At 41.9% G+C, this 21,170-nt stretch overlaps 1 protein-coding gene across 4 annotated transcripts in view; it reads left to right on the top strand.

Annotated features, from left to right (window-relative positions):
* Window positions 1-150: 150 nt before the first annotated feature.
* Window positions 151-21,170, top strand: part of DHX35 (DEAH-box helicase 35) — a 48,005-nt gene continuing 26,985 nt past the window's right edge. For 2 of the 4 annotated variants that reach the window (XM_081867659.1, XM_081867658.1), the window contains exons 1-6: window positions 6,176-6,322; window positions 14,827-14,960; window positions 15,319-15,411; window positions 16,139-16,216; window positions 19,547-19,651; window positions 20,151-20,212. In XM_081867659.1, the coding sequence (XP_081723785.1) occupies window positions 6,283-6,322; window positions 14,827-14,960; window positions 15,319-15,411; window positions 16,139-16,216; window positions 19,547-19,651; window positions 20,151-20,212 (512 nt within the window). In that variant the 5' untranslated portion in view covers window positions 6,176-6,282. Of the gene's footprint in view, window positions 170-6,174; window positions 6,323-14,826; window positions 14,961-15,318; window positions 15,412-16,138; window positions 16,217-19,546; window positions 19,652-20,150; window positions 20,213-21,170 lie in introns of those variants that run through there. The other 2 variants (XM_081867657.1, XM_081867656.1) reach the window with 2 other exon arrangements.

The following is a 21,170-nucleotide window of genomic DNA, read 5'->3' as shown; positions in this document are numbered from 1 at the left end:
TGGCTCAATTTAATATTACTTTGTGCAGATTTTACTTTGTTCAAAAATGCACTGAACAAGGCCATCCAGATAATGCAAAGAGACAACTTTGAAATCCATATGTCCTTTGTTTCTAAGGGAATCTGCTCACATCTGTATGTATTTCCAGTACATCCAGCTTCTTTGATGAGTAAGTATAACATCTGTTCTGCACTTGTCAGAAATCGATCTTTTTGTGTGGCAGCACCTGCACTTTGGGAGAGAATAGCTACGGGTAGTAGAGGCTTGAAAGCTATCTCTGGTGAAAGAGGCTTTTGGGTCTCTGACAGTTTTGCTTTCCTTACAATATAGGCCACAATGGGGACTGTCTACACTCTATATTTCCAAAAGAATAAGGCTGCAATCCTAAACTTGCTTACCTGGTGGTAAGCTCCACTGCATTCAGTGAGATTTCCTTCTGTGTAAACATGATGGGGGTTATTTTGGTGACTGAGTCTGTAATCCCAAACATAATCTCTGCCAAGAGACTACAAATTCTCAGCTCAGAATTTAGTGTTACTTTTATTTAAAGTATGCCAAATGACACATTTTCTTACTGTGTTTTCTCACATGCTGGCCTGGGCTTCTTTGGAGAAAGGGTGGGATATATGTTTTATTAATAACAACAATAAATTGGGCACTGCTTGTTAAGGAGAAGACCTTAAACTCTTATGGGACACTGATCCCCTGGAAATCTTATTCTACTATATAACAACAACAACATCAACAACAATTTATTATTATTATTTATTACTTATACTCCGCCCATCTGGCCGGGCCTTCCCAGCCACCTTGGGCAGCTTCCAACAGGATATTAAAAATACAATAAAACATTGAACATTAAAAACTTCCCTAAACTTCCCTTCAGATGTCTTCTGAAAGTCAGATAGTTGTTTATTTCCTTGACATCTGATGGGAGGGCGTTCCACAGGGCAGGCGCCACTACCGAAAAGGCCCTCTGCCTGGTTCTTTAGTTTAAGCCTTTAGTTTGAGATCTCAACAGGCAGTGTACACATGCTGCAAACATATTTCTGCACGCACAAGGGCTAGAAGCTTGCAATTCTCAACAAGGTGAATTATTCACTGCCCCCCAACACATTTTGCAGGATTCTGTACTGCTGTGGTACTGCAGCACACAGAATGCAGTTTCTCTCTCAAAAGTGGTGCTTATTCTACTGCATCAGTATTCCTCCACTGGATCTAGGGCCATTTTTCCCAGCTCTTACAAGCAACGCATAACAAACAGAAAATTAAGACTGCTGGATAGTACTGTGTGGTAACTAGTTCTGAGAGACATGATACATCTTGTTTGCCTTTCAAATGCCAATAACTTAGAACATTCTTTTCCATTAGCCTTCGGCTGTAATCCTATTCATGCCTGCAATCCTATGCATACATAAAAGCTTGAGACGAAGTCTCATTGACCTAGTATGACTTCTGAGTCACGAGCAATAGGATCGCACTGTTTTATTTCTTGTCTATAAGTGAACACTATTGATTGATGACAGTGCATTTCCTAAATGGAGCCTAGTGCAATTGACTGAATGAACAACCAGCTGAACATTGCAATACATTTATTTGACTGGAATGGAATGCAGAGGGTTTGGCAGCAAAATTCTAGCTTTTAGATAATAAATAAGGAAAAGTGAATTGCATTTTTAGTAACAGGAGTTGTTGCAAACTAAGCACATTCTGGTTTATTATTAGTGTGAAGTGTTGCTTGGGAATTCAAAGAAAGCAAAAAAAAAAAAAAATCAGGTTTGAAAGGTTGTCTGCTATCTTGATTCAAAATGGCATTCAACTATATCTAAACATAGATAAATCTCCTTGATCTCAGGAAGCATTATGCAAAATTTGGCTATGATAGCTTGGTGACCACATTCTTAGAGAACAGGCAACCCCCAAATATAGTAAGTTATTAGTTAGAGATGAATGGAGGCTAGACTTATGCTAGTTCCAAATCTGCATGTCATATTCTGGTTGCTCTTTCTATCTGCTCTTCTCAGATGAAATTTCAGTGTTGAAAGCTGCAGAGCTGAGCGGATGTTGGTCAATGCCCTTTTTAACTACCCTTTCATTTTGCAGTGAGTTTATGCCTGATTCACAGCGGAAGTAACAGAGGTGTGGTTGCTTGCAATGTAAGAATCTGGGAAACTGTTTGAAACCACTCCCCCATATACATAGCTGGAGCAATCCTGTTGCACTTTATTTTTTTTATGAAGCCCTACTTTAGTTTGGTGAGAACAGAATGCTGAATTTAATGGCCCTTATATTACAGTGAACAATTCTAGAGTGGCCTCTGCTATGTTTGCTTGCTTTACACAAGCTGGGAGATGTTCTCTTATGAGAAAAGTACAGTTATCCCCTTCGTGTTGTCTAAACAGCTGCCTCCAGGAACAAGTTGCCCCCAGTGGTTTTTTTTCTAGAAAAAGGTGCTGGAGCTCACTGTGAACTTGGTGAGCTCCAGCTGAAAAAAAGAAGCCCTGATTGAACGTCACCTTGTGCGAACTTGGCCACACAGGCCCAGTTGTAGCAGCACCATTTCTGATTCCCACAACTGCAAGAAGGACCTCTTATTGAGCACATCTGCCTGGGGGAAGGGCCATACTGCAGTAGCATCCATCATTCCTGCAGAAAGCCCCAGGTTCGAATCTTGGCATCTTCTGGTAGGGCATGTCCCTGGCTGAAACCCTAGAGTAAGGTTGCCAGACGTCCCCGTTTCCTGGGGACAGTCCCCGGATTTACACATCAGTCCCCATACAAAATCCATTGAAGTTTAAAAGTGTCCCCAAATTCACTGAAAAAAATCTGGTTACCTTACCCTAGAGGGCCGTTGCCAGCCAGGGTCGGTGATACTAATCTTGATGGATCAATGGACTTGACTGCAGATAAAGCACTTTCCCCGAACAGTGAGCTTGTGTTGCCCAACCCCTCTGTCTTGTCCAGTGCCAGATTTACGTATAAGTTAAACAAGCTGTAGCTTAGGGCCCCACTCTCTTTTTTAAAAATAATAATAATAATATTTATTACTTTTAAAACTTACAATAAAGAAAAAGAAGAAAGACAAAAGAGAACAAAAAAGAAGAAAAAAGAGAAAAAAACAATACAATACAATATATAAACTATACAAAACACAACCTTAACACATTGAACTAAACACAATAAACTAAACAAAACAATACAAAAACAATTTAAAAGCATACATCATACCTTTTCCATATTCTATCTTTCATTCCCTTGTTTCATCAACCTCCTCTCACCTCCCTTTTTGTATTCCATTTCTATTAGTTGTCTCAGCAATTCCTTTCCCTCTTTCTCTATTTTCTGTCATATAAATGTCTTAACATATTTTAAATCTTATTTTCCATTAAAACTAGTATACTTATTTAAGCTTAACTCCTTAAAACATTTCCACTAAGGCCATAAAATTTAATTCCAACATTTTTCTATCACTCATTAATTTTACAATATTTCTATATATAAACTTTAAATTTTCCAATCTTCTTCCACCATCTCCTCTCCCCAGTCTCGGACTCTGCCAGTCACTTCCGTCAACTCCATACAGTCCATCAACCTGGAGATCTTATGTCCGAGGCTCTTAACTCTTTTCCACGTCCCTTCTGCAGGTCTTCTTCATATTCTTTGATGCTAAAGAGCAGATCTTGGGGAAACTCCAACCTAACGATGCTTTTATTCCTTCTCAACAGGTCAGCCAAATTTCCATAGTTAAAGCTAAGATCCATAAAGTATTTCAGGGCATGTTTCAAGATTCCTCCAAATCCAAAGGCCCCCAGAACTCCAATCTCCTCCTGACCCAAGTCCATGTCCCAAAAGTCAGTTAATCCCTGCATGGAGGGATCTTTCCAACTTTCCTTTTCCAGTCCAGGCCGGGCTCCGATCCTCAAAATCTGACTTTTTCTAGTTTCGATCACAAAAGGCCTCAATTTATAATCCTCAATTTGCCTCTGTAAGGCTGAGGCTCCCACTTGTATTACTTTAGGTTCGACAACAACAACTTTCTCCTTCTCCTTTTCCACAATTTGTCCTGCTAAAGTAAATTCCTGTACCAAATCCTGAATAATTTCTGTTTTGGTGCTCACTTTTTGTCCCAAATTAATCACTTTTTGTCCCAAATTAATCACTTTTTGTCCCAAGTTATCAATTTTAGTAGTCAAAACATCCGTCTTCTTGTGAAGTTGTTCCAACGAGTAGCTTATCTTACATAATGCCGTCGTTAAGGCTTCTCCTGTCGACATTCTTAGATAGTCCACGGTCAATCCCTGATTCTCACAGTTCTTATCCTGCAGCTGGAGATTTCCCAGCTCCACTCTTGTAACAGTTTCAAAAGCCCCCTCTAGAGGGAAACAGTCTCCACTTGTATCAATCCTTTCAAGCACAGTTCAAAAAGTAAAGTTAGTTTCAATTTTCAGTTACTTTTCCTCCTTTTTAAATGCAAAAGAGGACAATGGAAACAATATATTTCTCTTATTTAACTAACTGTCAACATACGTTCTCTTCACTGTCAATGAACTCTCCCAAAAACATCAATCTACTGGCAGCCCGTTTCCAGGTTCAGAGCAGTGGTAATTTAATTTTTATCACTCTCTCCTGCAGGCTACACAATCCAAAATTTCCCCCCTCTTCTCCTGCTTCCAAGGGGGGTTTAATGATTTCAATCGATGGAAGTTTAATCCTTTACATAAGGCTTTCCAAGACCTCAGCTTGCAGCTTCTTTGCTTCAATCTATTTACAAAAGGGGAAAGCGGACTTCCTGTTTGAAACCTTCCCGTTTCGGTACCAAATTAAGACGTTTGTAAATCCAATTTTCCGTTCTACCCACGGGTAGTTGTTTGAAGTCAAATTGTCCACAGGAAAAAGTCAGCGCTCTCTGGCAACAGCAATGCGGCTTCACTCCGTGAAAAAAGCAATCAATTCGAAGCACCGCGCCACTCACCCCACGTCGCTCCGGATCCCCAAAACTGGGTTTCCCCGCGAGCAGGGGAGGTGCAAAGGGTGCCAGCTTAGGGCCCCACTCTCTTGTCCCCCCAAAAAAAATTTAAAGGGAAAAAAAATACTTGATGTACATTTCCAAAATGTAAGATAAAAAGCAAGCTTTGATGAAATATGTATTTTGTTACGTGCAAATGGCTTTACTTACCTATTGGATCCATAAATTACCATATAGCATACATTCAACATAAAAAAGCAACAATTTGTTGTTGACAAAGAACTGCTGGACATATAAAGGGCTCTACTTACCTTCAGTAGCTTAGGGCCTCATCAAACCTGAATCCCGCCCTGGTCTTGTCTGAAGCCCGTGGCGCGGCTCAGCCAACCCAGCCTGACTCAGTTCCTCTCCACCTCCGGGTGCCAGCGAGGGAAGGCGCCTCGGGCTGCGACCCAAGGGACCTGTCAAACGGGACGCAGCTTCCAGTTCAGACGTGCCGGATGAGGAGCGCGTGGGTTGCACGTGGGATGAGGAGGAGCGACTTGAACTCCGCGCTCCCAGATTGATGCAGAGGACGCCCATCCATCCCTCCATCCTTAGCCAACGTGGGAAACTTGGGAGAAGCCTCCAGAGAGGGAAACGGGTTCAGGGCTCTAAAAATCCCTTGTTTAGGGCAGTTTTTAATGTTTGATTGGGCGGCTCCCAACAGAATATTCAAAGCGCAGAGTGGCTGGGCTAAGCCAGATGGGCGGGGTATAAATAATAAAATTATTATTATAATTATAAATAAGAAGGGAAAGCTTCTTGGGTGCCTCGCTCATGGCATGCCAGTCTCATTGCCTGCCACGGGACTCCTGCGCCGCAAATGGTGGTGAAAAGGACAAAATAAAGCGGCTCCTGCTCCTTATGGGATGCAGAGAGCCCGCTTGGAATTCGCAAGGTTTCCCAACGGAGTACAAGACAGAATGCAACCAAAGCAAAGCGAAGCAAAGCGGCAGAGACGCCTGATTCTTTATTTTGGATACAGAACAGCACAACAGGACAGGGCTTTTATTAGGGCCGACTGCAAATACCACGCAAGGCTTTGCATTTGTTCATGAGGCAGCACCGTACAAAAAAACCCCAAAGCTCCCGCTCTTCCCCTCGCAGCCAGCCTGGCTGGGAAGGAGGCGGCGGTGGCTCGAGCCTGAGAGTTAAAGCAACTATGGCAACCCCGCATCCAATAGCAAAGCCCTCCCCGGCCACGTGACGCGCACTCCGGGGCCGCGCTGCTGCGGAGCGAGCTCCTTCGCTTCCTTTTGACCTTTCACCCCAAGATGGCGGCGCCCGTCGGTCCGCTGAAGTTTTGGAAGCCGGGTAAGGGCTGAACCTCTTGGGGAAGGGGGGTGGGGGTGCGAGAAGCTGGGGGGGGGGCGCGCTGGGGGAAGCTTTGGCGGAAGCGCCACTTCGCGCGGCTGAAGGGCTCGAGGGCTCGGTGGGCGGGGTACGGAATGCTGCGAGGCGCTTTCCTTGCGGAGGACGGAGAGGAGGAGAAGCCTGTTTCTCTTTCCCCAGATGCATTGTCTGGGGGTGGGCGGGGTGGATAACCCCCCCCCCCACCCCAACCCCAGGCCGTGTATTCGTGGAATAAACCAAAATAAAAACACTGCAGGCGTGTGAGGCTCCTTAACGGTCCTTTCTCGGGAACGTGGCGGCGTGAGAGGGGGTACTCTGCACGTGCTCGAGAGCACCTTCACCCGCGCCATCCTTACGCTGTTGCTGCTGGTTTGAAAAAACGGGTGCTCGAGTGAGCTGTGCTGTAAACGGAGCTTATAGCGCTTCTCCCAGCATCCTGGTGGGAGATAGATATAGATAGATAGATAGATAGATAGAGTGCTTCTTTCTAGGGGGACGCATACCCCTAAACATTTTGTGAATCTAAGTTTGGCCTCATTGAGGGGCATTATTTCAATATGAGTAAGAAAATGAGAGTACCCCATTTATTTATTTTTTTAGAAAAAAAGCACTGGATAGATAACTAGATAGGTATAGTATATTGCAGTGAGGGGGAGGGTCTATGTTGGAGTCCTCTTTCAGTTTCACTGTTAATAGTTTCACTGTTAATAGGTACTCAAAACCGCTTTGAACCCCTGCCCCCCAATCGTATGTTATATAAGGCAAAAACATTCTTCTTCTCCCTAGCTAATTAAACAATCTATGGCCTTTTAAACTCGGGGGGGGGGGATCGTGTTTTTTACTATGTAGTGTATTTTTGTGTTAACTGCCATGTGATCGTCAAAGCATGGTATAGAAATTTAATATGAATGAATGAAGCATAATGAGCCTACACTCAGCTTAATAGGCAAAGAACCTCATTCTGGGTTCCCATTCCGAACCAGGCTCATTAGGAATAAAGCTGTATTAGGAATAAAGCTGTATTATAAACCATGGGACTTCAGTTTAAACCTAGCAGTGATTGGATTTGCATCTTTTCTGCCTGCAGTTTATCAAACCACAGAATGCTTGTTTCAACAGATGTTATCCACGCAGTGGTTCAAACAAATGGGAGAAGTTTAAACCATATATGTAATTTGTTGCACAGAGCTGTAATAATAATATGGAATGTTTCCATATTGATCTCTGCACGTTATTAAAAGGGCAAAATTTGAAAACAAGGGACATCTGTGAAATATTAGGAAAAGCTTGTGTGTGACTGAAAAAGCAACAAGGTCAACATTTTCATCTGGTGAAATTAGATCCCGTCCTCATTGGCTCATGGCTTATGAAACAATACAAACTTAGCAGTAAAGGGTTTCTGCAGTGCTAAGCAATCTGCATGCTACCTCTTTGATATATGCATGATGCTCTTGAGATTATTGTTCTGGCGTGAAGGATAATTAGCAGACAGTGTTTCACTGTGTGGATGAAATTTTATAGGCCTATTAATATTTATTTAAATTAGAGTATTGCTCACTTTGGGGTCTGGAGCTAACCTGCCCAAAAATTCAAGAATAGTGTTTGTAGTAATAGTTTCTTTTAGTGTCAAATATTTCTTTGTGTCTAGTCAGAAGTTATTACACGTTTTTGTTTGCACTATTTCTATCATAAAGAAAGTGCTGCACAGGAGTGTAAGTAATTGGGAGAGTTATGCTTCCACTTTGGTAGAACAAATATAAATAATAGCCTTTAGGCTGCAATCCTATACACACTTACATGGGAGTAAGGCCAACTGAACACATTTAAATTTACTGCTGAGTAAACATGCATATGATTGCACTGTTATTGTTATGTAATTGTTTGTTTTGGTTATATGTGAAATTGTTTAAGTCACTCATTGCAATCTTATTTATACTCACCTGAGAGGGAGCTCAATTGAACTTAGTGGGTCTCTTTTCTGAATCAACATGCAGAGGATCAGTGGTGGACTTTGGGCTCTCAAATTTCAGCGGCGCCCTCTGTGATGCTAAAATTTGGTGCCCGCACTTGCGCTCCGTTCTACAGCATTGTTGTGGCGCCGCACCCTAAAACTGCCTCTGATAGGATTGATTTTCGAGCTAGGCTAGGAAACTTAATCAGACAACTACTATCTTATGACTGTCCTAAATCAACATTCAGCTTCATTGGATGTCCCCAAATTCTAGTATTATGGAAGAGGGAGAAAACCTTCACCAGACCTTGCCTAATTTTATCATGACCTTTACTCACATTCTGTCTAACCTAAAAAAAATAAAAATAAATCTGTCTTCATCCGGGAGTTGCTCCAGCACTGGTTTTTTACTCCTTTCAGCACCCTTTTCTGTTTAATATCCTTTTTTGGGCATAGCAACTGGAAATGTGAATACAGTGGTACCTTGGGTTACAGACGCTTCAGGTTTCAGACGCTTCAGGTTACAGACTCCGCTAACCCAGAAATAGTACCTCAGGTTAAGAACTTTGCTTCAGGATAAGAACAAAAATTGTGTGTTGGTGGCGCGGCTGCAGCAGGAGACCCATTAGCTAAAGTGGTGCTTCAGGTTAAGAACAGTTTCAGGTTAAGAACGGACCTCTGGAACGAATTAAGTACTTAACCCGAGGTACCACTGTAATATTTCTAGGATAGTCAACCACATATCTGTATGAAGGCAGTGTGATAATAACAGATTTATTTTCAGTTCCTTTCCTAAAGATCCCTAGCATGAGAATTGGATGTTTGTTCCTATTCTTGTTTTCTGTTCTCTAACCTGTTGCTGATTCATAAAGCGGATTTCTTGCCTCATATTATGTGATTGCAAATTTATTCAGGAGTCATTGGTGAGGGGCTTCATCAAAAGTTTCTTTGAAAGTTGAAGTACACAATATTTTTCCAGATTTTCCCCTATCTACATGCTCACTGACACACTCAAAAAGTTTAGTCAGATGCTAGTCAGTCTTGCTCCAGCAAGACCTGCTCTTCTATATGCTTGGTAATTTTATCTACACATATTGATTGGCATTGAGGAAATTATTGCTGCTTTTTGAAACTGGTTCTTTTGAGCATACTGGATGATAAATTTTATCTGAAAGTGTTTTTTGTTAAGTATTATACTGCCGTTTATTTACCACAGGCAATGTTGCAAATTAAACCTTCCAACTCTTATGACCTTGACTGCCAAAGAAAATATAATTTGATTGGATTTTAGGTTCTACCAATTCTTTTGTTAGCTTCTGACAAGAACATTGCATTTGCAGAAGTGATGTACATGATTCGTGCCATATATATTTATGATACATCTTTGGACATTGTGTTGCTTCTATTGATCACCAGCATGAGCCAAGTTTTAACAAAGATTGTGCTTGAACTCTCAGATATTTTTAATTGGAACTGACTAGAAACAGGCTGGGAAGTAATGGCTCTTATTGCCTCTGCAGGAATAATTTGGAAGTGACCAATTACTTCATTATTGCTTGAATTCATTTTTTGTGCACCTGTAGAATATGGTGGCAGATGTATAATGAATGTGAAACATTAGCTATCAATTATGAGTTGTATACAATTAAGCCCTCATTGAATCAGCGACCCATTGAATTTGATAAAACCAAAGGTAGTCACGTTTATTAACTTCAATGGGTCTGTTAGCAGGACAAGTATTGAATTCTGCATTATGCCTGTATTGTCCCCATGCTGATACCTTTCCCAAGTAAGATCTAGTTTGTATGAGGCGTGCTGGTTTCTTTGGGACCATTTAGTGCTGCACAGTTGCGTCAACAACAAGTCATGGCAATGATTTGTCCTTGAATAAGAAATCACCCAGAGATGATCTTCAGTTTGTCCAAAACATCAAGAAGAACATCCAATTGAAGCACATTGGCTACCAAATGTGTTGGGATGCTGATGTATAGTGAGGAAAGTTTCATGCTTGTCATTATGGCTATGCAGTTCTGAACTACTTTTGACAAATCAATGAAATCTTTGAAGTTTCCTAGAACTAAAAGTCACCATCACATCTGAGCTTAATGAAGTAGAAGGTTGGGCTGTAAACTAACCAACTACCGAGAAGCTCGTGAATGATAAACAGTGCTACTCTACAAAATAACAACTTGACCATCATGACATATATAACCAGACATACATGTTTATACTAACAGAAAACACACTGTTAAGTTTTACTCAGAGAAGACCCATTGAAATTAATTGACCTAATTTAGTCATGTTCTTCGGGAGGCAGTGGAAGACAGGAGTGCCTGGTGTGCTCTGGTCCATGGGGTCACGAAGAGTCAGACACGACTAAACAACTAAACGACAACAAGTCATGTTCATTAATTCAGTAGGAGTACTGTGAATAAACCCAGTCAAATACCACCCCATGCATATGGACAAATATGTAAATGTGTCAGGAAAACCAAGTTTTGGAAAAACTGGGTGCATGGGGATCTTCAAAATTGTGATTGCAAGGATATATACACACACATGCTACTTGAGTGCTGCTCATACTCTCTTGGAAATGTATCCTGACTGGGCCTAAGTCAGCCTGGCATAATTAGAGGTTTTCATTTATTGTGTTCTGCAACCATATGGCATAGCTCCTACAAACTGAAGGGCATCTCAATGAACTTGCGTAGGGAAAACTGCAAATTATGCATATCCATAATGATGGGGGTGTTGTTGTTTTCTCCTTGGAACATCAGTTGCATGATTCAGCACTTACAGCTGTCAGTAGCTCTTTAGTAATCTGCAGCAAATCCACAAGGATTAATGATATGGTTTTGAAAGGTAAATTTATTTCTGACTAAATGTTTGTTTGTAGTTTGTTTGTAGTTGTTGCAGGCATTATTAAGTGAGCCTTCGAAAAGATAAAACATCTTGAAACATGCATCCTATATGCGTGATAAGTCCTTCTGAGTTGAGCAGGCTCTGTCATCATCGGCACACTTCTTATGGAGCTAAGCCATACTGGATTCAGTGAAATTATTTCTTAATAAATGTACATAGATTTGCTGTCTTCAGGTCCCTATTCAATGAATGCATTTAGGATTGGGCCTTGCAGTTGGCTTCTGTGCATGCCTACTCAAAAGTAATCATTATTGATATCAGTAGGGCATACTCATAAATAAATGCATACCGTATTTTTCGCTCTATAACACGCACCTGACCATAACACGCACATTGTTTTTAGAGGAGGAAAACAAGGGAAAAAACATTCTGAATGAAACAGTGGATGTATCATTTTTGGGCTTCATGCTGTGGCCACAGACATGTGATCTGATGGTGAATTTGGGGTGACCCAATGCCAAAATCCTGAGAATTCCTGTGGATCCATGCTTTGTAACCACGTTTTTGCACCATTGCAGCCCCAGGCAACAGTGGGTGCGTGATTTTTTTGGTGCAGGCTGTAGCCATGGACATGCTATGTGATCTGATGGTGAATTTGGGGTGACCCAATGCAAAGATCCTGAGAATCCCTGTGGATCCATGCTTTGTAGCCACGTTTGTGCACCATTGCAGCCCCAGGCAACAGTGGGTGCATGATTTTTTTGGTGCTGGCTGTAGCCATGGACATGCTATGTGATCTGATGGTGAATTTGGGGTGACCCAATGCAAAGATCCTGAGAATCCCTGTGGATCCATGCTTTTTAACCACGTTTTTGCACCATTGCAGCCCCAGGCAACAGTGGGTGCGTGATTTTTTTGGTGCAGGCTGTAGCCATGGACATGCTATGTGATCTGATGGTGAATTTGGGGTGACCCAATGCAAAGATCCTGAGGATCCATGTGGATCCATGCTTTTTAACCACGTTTTTGCACCACTGCAGCCCCAGGCAACAGTGGGTGCGTGATTTGGGGGGGGGGCAGGCTGTAGCCATGGACATGCTATGTGATCTGATGGTGAATTTGGGGTGACCCAATGCAAAGATCCTGAGGATCCATGTGGATCCATGCTTTTTAACCACGTTTTTGCACCATTGCAGCCCCAGGCAACAGTGGGTGCGTGATTTTGGGGGTCAGGCTGTAGCCATGGACATGCTATGTGATCTGATGGTGAATTTAGGGTGACCCAATGCAAAGATCCTGAGGATCCATGTGGATCTATGCTTTGTAACCACATTTTAAGTGGGGAGCGAAGGAAAAACAAAGAAGGGACATTAGAGGGGTGTGCAGAGAAGCAGCTGGCTAAGAATGCAGGAGAGGGATTTAACGGGTTGGAGGAAAGAAAGGCAAAAGTTTTCCCCCACCCAAGCCAGCCAGCCATCTCTCTCTCTCTCTCTCTCTCTCTCTCCCTCCCTCCCTCCCTCCCTCCCTCCCTCCCTCCCTCCCCCTCTCTCTCTCCCTCCCCCCCCTCTCTCTCTCCCTCTCCCCCAGCAGCACAGAGAGGAATTCCCCTCTGCTTGCCTGGAGGGGAGGGGCTTTCCCTGCTCTTTGTTCCGTTTCAGCAAACACAGCAACGAAACAGAGGAGGGTGGGCAATAAGACCCTGAGGCAGAATGCAGGAAAGCAGCCGCTTCCTCTTTTCAGTTTTCCCTTCTCCGTGAAGCGCCGTGATTTGATTTTTGCCTGGCGATTTGATTTTTGCCTGATTTTTCGGCTGCAGGGACCACACATTCGCTCTATAACACGCAAAGACATTTCCCCTTCCTTTTTAGGAGAAAAAATCTGCGTGTTATAGAGGGGAAAAATACGGTAATTTGTTAGAGTGTGGTGAACTGCATTCCATCATTAATAAAGAGAAATGAGGGAGTGGGGAAGTTCTGTGTCTTGTAGTTAGAAAATGGCATGTGCTAAATATGCTGAATTTTCTCCTTTTTTATTTTGCAAGCTTTTAAATAAAGGCTTGCCAACTTACCTAGAAAACCCCCAGTCACTCCTGCTTCTGAGATTTTAACAGCCATAGAAATTAGCTGGGTTCATTGTACGCTATGAGAACCAGCATGACCCTCTGCTAATGTCACTTAATACACTAGTTGTTACAGACAAACAGTGGCAGCCCCATTAAAGACACAGGAGCATGATTAGGAAAATGTTGGAACACGTTTTTCTAACCTTACTTCAATTATTAAATTGGTCCCAATAGGCAATCCTGCTGTTCTAAATGGTGTCTCGCTTCTTTTTAATGTGGGTATTTCTTCCCTTTTCTCACCAGTTTCTCATTTTCAATTTTAAGTTTGCCTGATGAGAGAGTTGTAGGAAAAGCCTTCTCAGAATGCACCCAAATTCAAATAACTAAAAGCTTTTGGTTTAACATGTCATCTTTAAGAGCTCTCCATGTTCACTCAGTCTCCAAAATGTCAGGAAATTACAGCTGTTAAGGGCCTTAACTGACACGTTACTTGGCAATATTAAATGGTGTGATATCCTTTCCTGTGGATTGTTCCAGCTTCATAACTACCTTGGAGCTGGATGGCTGCCAGCAGCAGACTCCCAGATTTTTCTGTTCAATGGAGTAGACTCCTGGATCCTTTGCAACAGAAGTTATGATTCTACATTCTTCTTCTTCTTTGGTGATCACTCGTAGCCGAATAAGATTGTCTTCCATAAACACGGTTTTAACAATGAGTCCGTAAGTGACTGTGGAGGCCAATTCTGGATCCACACGTCCTTCGACAGTGGGGACATTGGTTTCCGGGCAGGAGTTGATCACGGTGTGGGTTTGCCAAGTGTGCCTTCCTCTTGCGTCCTGAGTTTGAGTGTCTTCAAAGCCCATGACACCTTTGGTAAAGGCTGTTCTCCAACTGGAGTGCTTGCAGGCCAGTGTTTCCCAATTGTCAGTTTTTATACTACATTTTTTTTAGATTTGCCTTGAGACAGTCTTTAAACCTTTTTTGTTGACCACCAGCATTATGCTTTCCATTTTTAAGTTCAGAATAGAGTAGTTGCTTTGGAAGACGATCATCAGGAATCCGCACATGACCAGTCCAGCGAAGTTTTTGACAGAAAAATAAATTTAAAACTTCGTGGAGGATTCTACATTACAAGTACCCAGCTGACAGCCAATACCATCCACATAGAGTGACAGTGTTGGAAGGCTCTATTTAACTCGGTAAAACCTGTTTACATAAAAATGGGGACAAGGTTTTATAGGCCTTGCATTGCTCACACAGACACACACTGGTTATGTATAGATACTCAATCCTCCCCATGGAAGATCAGCTGGGCAGTGGGGAAAGGTGGATGGGACTTCCTGGGGCTTGGTGTGCTGTACTGAGATTGGCTAAGGGCCACATGCAAGCTATGTCTAGTGGTTTAAACAAACAAATTTTGAATATCTTAGAATTCACACTGGTTTGTAATTCTCCCTTGCATGATAGCCTTGGATGTTACAAAAGCTACAGAGGTTAATTCTGATAAACTTATCTTTCCACTTTCTTTGCATTTGTCTAAAAGTCTTGTCATCCTATTAGTAGTGACATTTATTTATTTGGTCATACAGGGACAGAAGGGCCTGGTGTCAGCCTTTCAGAGGAGAGACAGAGCGCTGGTGAAAGCTCTAGTGTTTCAGTGATCTATAATCCGTATGTTTCCCTTTCTATTGAACAACAGAGGCAAAAACTACCAGTTTTTAAGGTATCAATTTCTTTAAGTACTTTGCATTATCGTGCACATTATCTTCTGGGTATTTTACCATTTCTTCTACATTTTCTTTGCAGTATGAAAAATGATAGTGCATTTGCAACATAGAAAGTGCAGTTCTCTGCAAAACATTTTTTTAGAACATTCAATTATTTTGTACAGTAACTCTGAGTGGATGAAAATGCACACGTCCCGCTATCAGTTTGGGCACATGTTGGATTCAGTGGGCTTTAAGGAGTTTGTGCTAGGTTGTAATCTATGCTGTTTTTGTGCAAACACTTCTCTCAGTTGATGTTTTGAACTTGTTTTCTTCAGCCATTCTAAATCACATTTGAATATCTTTTTCTTTCAGCTTAGAAATCACATCCTTTATCTGGTAGAAAATTATCAGACATTGGTGATTGTTGGAGAAACAGGATGTGGGAAAAGCACTCAGATTCCTCAAGTGAGTATGAAATGATTCATTTTTCTTCATCTGTAGGAATTTATATTCTTACCCTTCAACCCAGTACAGAGGGTAGTTTGCAAGTACAATAAAAGCAGAAGAATATATAAAAGCAGTATAAATGCAAAGAACAGAGTCCAACATTGTATAAATGGACTTCTGCTCGAACAATGGGACTTCACCTTTTTTTCTCCTGCATGCAGTCCATATTTTCTCTGGAGGGTCCCCTAGCGCTAAAGCAGATTTTGAGGGCACCTTGAAGACTGCAGAGGAGAGATGAAGAAGTTGGAAGTCCTGTTGCATGAGCATCTTAGCATGGACAGTGTTGGGTGCAATACAGCATCTACAAAATGGATCAAATTAAAGTTATGAGATAATATGACATCTTCATTATGTGCCTGACAAGTCTCTCTGAGGAAGGCATTCCAAAATTGGGACACCACCACTGACCGTTCCCTCCCCCCTCCTTAAAACCCCTCACAATGCCATAGATAGTAGGAGAACTTGTGAAACTCTTACGAGGATCATAGTGTACAACAGGAACATGTGGAGACAGGTGATCCTTCAGGTACCCTGGCCCCAGGCTGTGAACTTAGATCGATAGGAGAGGCAGGAAGGTTCTTTGTGCTAACAGGAATTGTTGGACCGGCTTCTGCTAGTGCAACTATTTAACTTAGAATTTTTATACCATCTACTGTATGTTAATAACTTTGTTTCCTCATTACAGTATCTAACAGAAGCTGGCTGGACTGCCGAAGGGAGAGTGGTGGGAGTAACACAACCCCGGAGAGTTGCTTGTGTTTCAGTGAGTGCCTCCAGTTCAACCTATTTGTCTATGCATTATTCTTTTGGGGAATGATAATATGTTCTAACCTTTTGTATAGCACTGTTTTGTATAACTGTGTTTTGGCACAACCCAGTGTTACGATAATGAAGCAATGCAGCTGCAAAGTCCTAGCTTGAAGTGTAAACATGATGGGAATGTTGGGACTGCTGTGGGAACAGAGGGGCAGTCATTTCTCAGTGCGCAGCACCGGAATTACCTCACAGTGTAATATGAGCTGTACAGGATGTAGAGGGTGTGTTTGTTACAACACTGCTGGAGTATGGAGAGAGCAGTCACATTTTCTGTAACGCTGCAAAGACAGAAATAAAAGCATGTAAATACGTTTCTGTCTATCTCTTTTCCCTGCCTGCAGGGAGGCAGGAAAGAGGGGTGTGTTCTTCTCACGTTTGAGAAGAATCGCCGATCGAGACCTTGCCTGCGTCTGCTGGGGAATGCAGCCAGGGAGGTCATCAGGGAATCAAGCCGAGTGCCTGGACTGCTGCCAGCTTCTTCCTGATAAAGGGCTTGAATTTCCAACATTTCCCAGTGCATAGCTAAGCATTCCTGAATCTCATTAAAATCCATGTGGTAATGGGACCTTAACTGGGCTCCATAACTGATTGTCTTCTGACACAGAGTCTGACAGATGCTGACTTGCTCAAGGCCCTATGTTTTCAGTGAAAATCTTTGCAATAGGGTGTTGGCCCAGTTTCCCCTCCTTCCTAATGACGTGTGTAGTAAGAACAAAGTAATTTGTTTCTTTCCCCATCACAATTGAGCATGAATTCTGGTGAAGAATTCCTTCTTGTTTTGACTGAAACATTGAGCAAGTATTGGTGAAAGCTTCTTTCTCAGGCTTTGCTGTCCTGCTTCCAGTTTTTTGTCAATGGGTTTAAACTGCCACATCCTGTGGGTCTCTCAATGGAAGCCATTTGCTGGAATAACATCATTGTCATGCAAAAGATTTTACTTCGAGGAGATGCATTGAATAGCAGTTTAAAAATCATCAGCTTAAAAGTAGGAACAAAAAAAAAAAAAAAATTCCTTCCAGTAGCACCTTAGAGACCAGCTAAGTTTGTTATTGGTATGAGCTGAGTATCTGAAGAAGTGTGCATGCACACAGAAGCTCGTACCAATTACAATCTTAGTTGGTCTCTAAGGTGCTACTGGAAGGTATTTTTTAATTTTGTTTCGACTACGGCAGACCAACACGCCTATCTACCTGTAATTAAAAGTAGGAAGTTAGGGAGGTGAGAACAGCTTTGTACAGGATCCAAAGCAGCATGTAACCATTAAAACATGGTTCATATTTTTTTTATTACAAGGGCTTGAAGTAGGGTGCAGAAAGTATTTAACATTTTTGCAGCCCTTGTTCATTTATTGTGTGATTGTTCTTTGCCCAGAAGGGTAGTTGTCATTGTTATTTTACAAAATATTGAACTAGCAGTTACGATGTGCAGGACTTTTTAAATAAATAAATAAATAAATAAATAAAAATATAGAATGCTATATTACAGGCATTCTGTTTAGAGAGAATTTGTGCCTCTTCTAAAATGCGCTCCAGGCTGTGTATTTACACGTAATTTGGATTTGCATTTTTATGCTTCTTTTTAGTTTGTTTCAAGGCTGCATAGTTTTACCATATGGCCCATTTTGATGAACAAATGTGAAACGTGCTTGGATATTTAAGCCTTTGGCACAAAAGCCTTTCACAGATCCAGTTTGTGCTTTCATTTGTAGCACTATAACTAATTGAAATTGATTTTTAGAGTGGGCTGCTTATTGCTGATAAGAACATTGTTAGAGAAAGCAGTCTTGAAGAAACATAAGCATGACATGGGGAGGAAGCCTAGTTCAGTTTTTGAGTGGTTGCAGAGGATTCAATTTTCAGTTTCGAGTGGCTACTGCAGATTCAATTTTCAGCCTGCCATCTCCAGTTAAGGGAGTTCAGGTAACTGAGTTAGGAATTTCCTCTGTAGGAAAGCTGTTGCCAAAAGGAGCAGACAGTACTGGGCTAGTGGGCAAGTGGTTTGGCTTTGTACAATGCAGTTTTTCTATTCATATGAAGTGTGAGGGGTTTTTATGCTTGTTAGTCTCTCTCTCTTCAGTAAGCTGGAAATATTGGGAGTGCAGGAGATGAAAATATATTGCCTGAAAACATAGAGTGAAGAAGAAAGGGACAATGGGAAGATAATGTACACAGAAAAGGCTTCAGTGCTTTTGTGCAACTTATGCTGTAGGTCTGTAGAAGTGGTTACAATAGTCTCCTATGCCAAAACAGGAAAGTTCTGCAGCACAAAAAAATGGCAGGGATGTATTGTGGCATAACATTTGGTGGGTAGACCCCACTCTTTTGGGTGCTAAAAACTGGTGGTGTGTTTTAGACCCTTATCCTTGAGCAGTGGCCTTCTGGGTTGAAAAACCTAGTTGTATATGTTCAGGCATTTTAATGTTGAGACTTTTGCCATTCAAAATTTTGTCTTTTGAATTAGGAAAGTATGAAAATTGAGAGGGCGGAAAGCTAGCTGTTAATCCATTTATCCAGGAATTAAGCTGACTGTATGATTCCACCTTCCTATTTCTAACCATTCATCAATCCTATTTTTTAATTCACATAGGTTGACAGTAAGCCAGCACTGTATAAGTGGTTCCTGAGAGGAGATGTTTTTATATGTGACCATTTGAGAAGTCTTGCGATGCATGCAAGGCACTGAGGGATACTAGGGAAAGTGTTAATACATTATGAAGCACCAGCCTAACTGCCAATACAATTGTAGGCCGTTATATCCTGGGGCTACATCTGGCACAACTAGAATTCATCCAGAGTCAAGTGGTTGATTGTAATTGAGGGAATACATGCATTATAAATAGCCTGCCTGCTGTATAAATGGATTCTAGCTACACTGATGTTTCAGTGTCAGCTTTCTGAGTTTGATGGTGTGTATAAATAATTAAAAAAAATAATTTATTTATTACTATTATTGTTTGGGCAATCAAAACCTTGTGTTCAGTCACTAATATGAGTAGAGTTTTCAAATATAAGTTGTGCTAAACCTGTAGGTTGTGCAGTCCCTGTAGAAGCACAGTAATTGCAACTCCACTGATCCTAAAAGATCCCTGTCATACGAGGGATGCTTGTGCAGAAGTTATATAATTGTCCAACAGGATTAGCTCAGTTTAGCCAAATTAGCTGAATTCAATTTCTAACTACAATTATTACATGCCAATTATTATTAATGAGGCCTAGTTCAAGAATTAAGTTTTGTTTGATGTCTACAGTTTTAAACTTCCTCCTCCTTCTTCTATTAGATCGCAGGCCGGGTAGCTGAGGAAAGGGGTGCCTTGCTGGGTCATGAAGTTGGGTACTGCATACGATTTGATGATTGTACTGATCCACAAGCTACAAGGATTAAGGTAACATCTTTGAACAAATGCCTGTGACCCATAGGTGCAGAAATTTGTGTCCCTTGCTTTATCTTCCTAATCCAGTGAAATGTCTACCCAGCACTAAAACACTATTCCATACTCAGCACTATACATAGCACCATACATAGCCAGTAGAGATTCATAGGCTGAGAAAACGCAGTAGATGCAAGAGAAACCTGCAAAAATGTACATGTTGCAGCACCTGTTCAGTATTCCAGACAGGTAGCCGTGCCCTTCTCCAGGGGACTCCATTTCCCCTCACCCCCACCTAGCTTTCTGTTGTTAGATAAAGTTGCTTGGCACTTCTACACAATTTGGAGTTCCCACAATCACACTGGTACCTTCTTGTATGTGGATACTGCTTTCCTGGCTTCATAAGGATGCATTCTTGGCTCTGAACTTTGGAAATGCAGGGAATTGTGTATCTGTTGCCTAGAGTTATGTGCTGCTGAAGTTGCCGTTGATTGTTCTTGTATCTGTGTTTTAGTTCCTTACTGATGGGATGCTGGTGAGAGAAATGATGGCTGATCCATTGCTAACAAGATACAGGTTAGGCTAACAACCCTTTTAACTGCTGTATACATTAATGATGTAAGGCTCCCCCCCCCCCTTTTCCTTTTGCTCACATTTATCTTTAGTTTGGTAGCAGTGATTAACTTTTCATTTTGCTTATTGTTCTGTAATTTGCCATGGATGCTTATGGAACTTAATAAAACAATAAATTCTGAGCACCACCTTCTGTAATTGTGCATCAAATTAGGAGCAGCACCAATGAAGTACAGTGCCCTTGATCCCAGAGGAATACTACAGTTCATCAGGGTTGAAGAACCTCTGTCCCAGGGGCTGAATGCAGCTGTCTAGGCTTCTGCATCCAGCTCTTGAGCCTCCTCTCAGGCCACACACCCTTGCCCCAGCTGTACCCTTCACCAGTCCTGTTTTGTGCTGTCCTTGACTACATTTGCCAGGCGCAGATGTGTCATTGAACTGTGTTAATGCCTTCTTCTTGTCCGGGTGGAAGATGGAGGGGTGTCTGTGTAGAAACCACTGACTTTTGTGTGGTTGGAATGTACAGTGGTACCTCGGGTTAAGAACTTAATTTGTTCTGGAGGTCCGTTCTTAACCTGAAACTGTTCTTAACCTGAAGCACCACTTTAGCTAATGGGGCACGATTTCTGTTGTGTTCTCAGTAATGTGCTGAACCTAGGAAAGAGTCTCATTTGTTGCTCCACCCACTGTTATTACCCAGTACTGTAGTCACACCCAGTTTTACCTCTGTATCCACCTGTACTGACTGTTGGGCTATTGCCAGGAAGACTGGGGCATCAGGCCGGCCACCAGCTGGCTCCAGCCACTGGCCGGCAGCCGGTCTCCCTTGGAACAGCATCAATTAGATACATTTAGAGACCCGTGCACGCTCTATCAGCAGAGTGCGTAAATCTTCTCACAGCAGAAGAGGCGGACAGAGAAATGTGTAAGCATAATGTACAGCATTTTATTAAGCATAGTT

Source organism: Podarcis erhardii, assembly GCF_964252035.2.
Source record: "Podarcis erhardii genome assembly, chromosome: 6".
Taxonomy (NCBI): domain Eukaryota; kingdom Metazoa; phylum Chordata; class Lepidosauria; order Squamata; family Lacertidae; genus Podarcis; species Podarcis erhardii.
This window is presented reverse-complemented; position numbering and strand designations above follow the sequence as displayed.